The following is a 2499-nucleotide window of genomic DNA, read 5'->3' as shown; positions in this document are numbered from 1 at the left end:
ACCAGGCTTGCTTGGTCTAATGTGAATTTAGTGACATCTAAACCAAATGAACGGACAGCAGAAATTACGAACCTTTGCTTTTGTCCCTGCCTTGGTTTCGTTCTTGTTGTCTTTTCCTATTTTTGCATGTTTTTTGGGTGGATTATCCCTTTTCCTCTTTTTTGTTCCTTTTGGTGGCTTCACACTCACTTTTTTAAGGTGGACTCCAGCCCTTCCTTTAAGTAAAGGTTATCTCTTTTGAGAGGGAAAAGCCAAATGTTGCCTTGTTTTTCTTTCTTTCGTTCTTTCTTTTTCTGCCTGTAGACTGACCTGGCATATTGTCACCACAAGAAAACATCTTAAAATAATTAATTTTACCATATGTTATAGCAATTGTCAGTGTGCAAAAGATTCTTTTTTTTATTTATTATTAATTTTTGAAGATTGCAAAAGATTCTTTAATTTGTCGTCAATGAAATTTTCTATTATGTGTTGATGGCTTTGTGCAGCTAGTAAAAAATTTCCTACTGAGAACTTGGAGTATTATAAATATTTACTAACACAATTCCATAGGCTCCCAGATATGATCATGTCGGATATCCATACTTCCTATCTCTTTCGGTCTGGTTGAGGTCTTTAATTAAGAAATAAAAAAAACATTCAAGATTTGCACAAAAAGATGTTGCATCCACTGATATGCGCAAACAAAGACAGATAATAAATATGTACAACTACTCAATTTTTAACAAAAATAAAACAAAATTAAAATATTTCTCTGAAGAATTGCCTAAACTTGTACCTATATATATATATATCAAAATTGAAAAATTTTTTGTGGGTTTTTTTAATTTGCTTGACAGTTGGTATGGCTTGGGTTTCAATTGTTTTTCATACAATAAGAAACAAGGGTTTTTAATAAACTTTTGCGATTGTAATTGTTTTCTATGCTAATTAATATCAGACTCGACCAAAATACTGGTCAGAATAAAGTATGTATAGGCATTTATACTTTATTCTTACTCTCTGGGAACTTTCCTTTGTGGGTTCAAAAGTCACGTCTTCCATTTGTATGCAGCAAATAAAAAACAAAAGACTTTCGCGGCTCGTTATTGGTCATGGATTAAAAAACTATGGTGATAAGGTTTACAAGCTACAGTCGGCTTTGGTAGCGTCCACCCGTTGCTTTCCATCAAGAGAAATACAAGTTCAGTGTGTTAAAATTTCCCATTGGCTGTTGATTTTTCGCCCACCAACTCTCCTTTATCCTCCTTTTCCGTCTTAGAAAATGTAATCTTCCTTTGACAAACACAAATGCCAAAAAGTGAGACCTAAATTTGCTTGGGAGCCATTGGTTAAGTGTGGTTAAGCCGTTCAACTTTACACCTCATAACGTTCCTCTATGTTTCCGTCCTGTCTATTTTCTCCCCATTCCTAAGCTATCTGATCTGTCAATCTGACAACCCCTCAAAAGCTTAATCCAATCAAAAAAGAAAATACTGCAATTTCGGGATTTGCATAAATCTCAACTGAGTCTAATGATATTCTATACACTCTGTTCAAAATTTTCTTAATACCTTGTATTAGTCGTACAAAACATTACACCCTTTATATTTGTCCCAAATATCTTTTCTCTGACGTGCTTATTAATTCATAATTATATAATAAGTTATTTTATTATTTCCTTTCCACCTTTTTGATATCAAAATAAAAAAGGCACTTAAAGAATTTGAACCTAGCATATTTGATGCGTAGGACATGCTTATGAATTAGATTCTAGTTTGTGTTTCTAGGTGTTGCAATGAATGTTCATTGTTTATGGACTTACCTATTTGTTGGGTAAAAATGAATTAATGTTAAAGTAACATACAATCCGAATTTGGAAATTGGCATTTCCAATTATTTGATTCATTGGGCAATTAGGATATGAACACTCAACGTTAATTCCCACAATCATCTCAGTATATAAGAAAGTTTTTATATTGAAACCTGTGTATGGGTGAACTTCGATTTCTGTAGATGCTGCGGTTGCTTGTTTAGAGTTCCGCTGTTAAGCGCATGTCTTAAACGAAACCCTGTATTTATTCCACAGTGATAGGGAGCGTTGCAATGAAGGACTACACTGAAGCTGGCACTATCGTCTTCCTCTTCACCACTGCGGAATGGCTCGAGTCAAGAGCAAGCCATAAGGTTTGCTATAAACTGCCCTCTCTCTCAGCAATGAAAGACGCTTTTTTAATTCATCGAAAGCATGTATTTACTCACTACTTAGTGTCAGTAATTGCTTTATTTGTTCTAGTATAATTCTAAGTTCATTATTAATGTTCTTACTAAGAACGGTAATGAAATGGCTAGCATATGCAAACACCTCTCATCAACCATAAAACTTTTACGTATTTGTCTTGTTAATAGCCTGCTTCTTCCTCCTGTATCTATTTTTTGAACTGGTTTGCTCATTGTTGCTTCGACTGTAAGCTTGAATAAATTAATAGAGTGAGGGCATTTAATGAGTTCATTATGTAT

At 34.0% G+C, this 2499-nt stretch overlaps 2 protein-coding genes across 2 annotated transcripts in view; one reads left to right on the top strand and one right to left on the bottom strand.

Moving 5' to 3' along the window:
• The window catches only part of LOC149527502 (uncharacterized), a 6764-nt gene extending 5720 nt beyond the window's left edge, over positions 1 to 1044 (bottom strand). The window contains 1 exon segment of the mRNA XM_089782549.1: positions 989 to 1044. Within this exon segment, the coding sequence (XP_089638675.1) occupies positions 989 to 1044 (56 nt within the window).
• Positions 1045 to 2049: 1005 nt separating this feature from the next.
• Positions 2050 to 2499, top strand: part of LOC149527501 (putative inactive cadmium/zinc-transporting ATPase HMA3) — a gene marked incomplete at its 5' end in the record, with an annotated part of 2545 nt that continues 2095 nt past the window's right edge. Inside the window, one exon of the mRNA XM_089782548.1 lies at positions 2050 to 2274. Coding sequence (XP_089638674.1) covers positions 2050 to 2274 — 225 coding nt within the window. The remainder of the gene's footprint in view (positions 2275 to 2499) is intronic.

This window comes from Theobroma umbraticum, unplaced genomic scaffold, assembly GCF_002168275.2.
Source record: "Theobroma umbraticum cultivar Fairchild unplaced genomic scaffold, ASM216827v3 scaffold_56.0, whole genome shotgun sequence".
NCBI lineage: Eukaryota > Viridiplantae > Streptophyta > Magnoliopsida > Malvales > Malvaceae > Theobroma > Theobroma umbraticum.
Note: the sequence above shows the minus strand (reverse complement) of the source record. Positions and strands in the feature narration are given on the sequence as shown.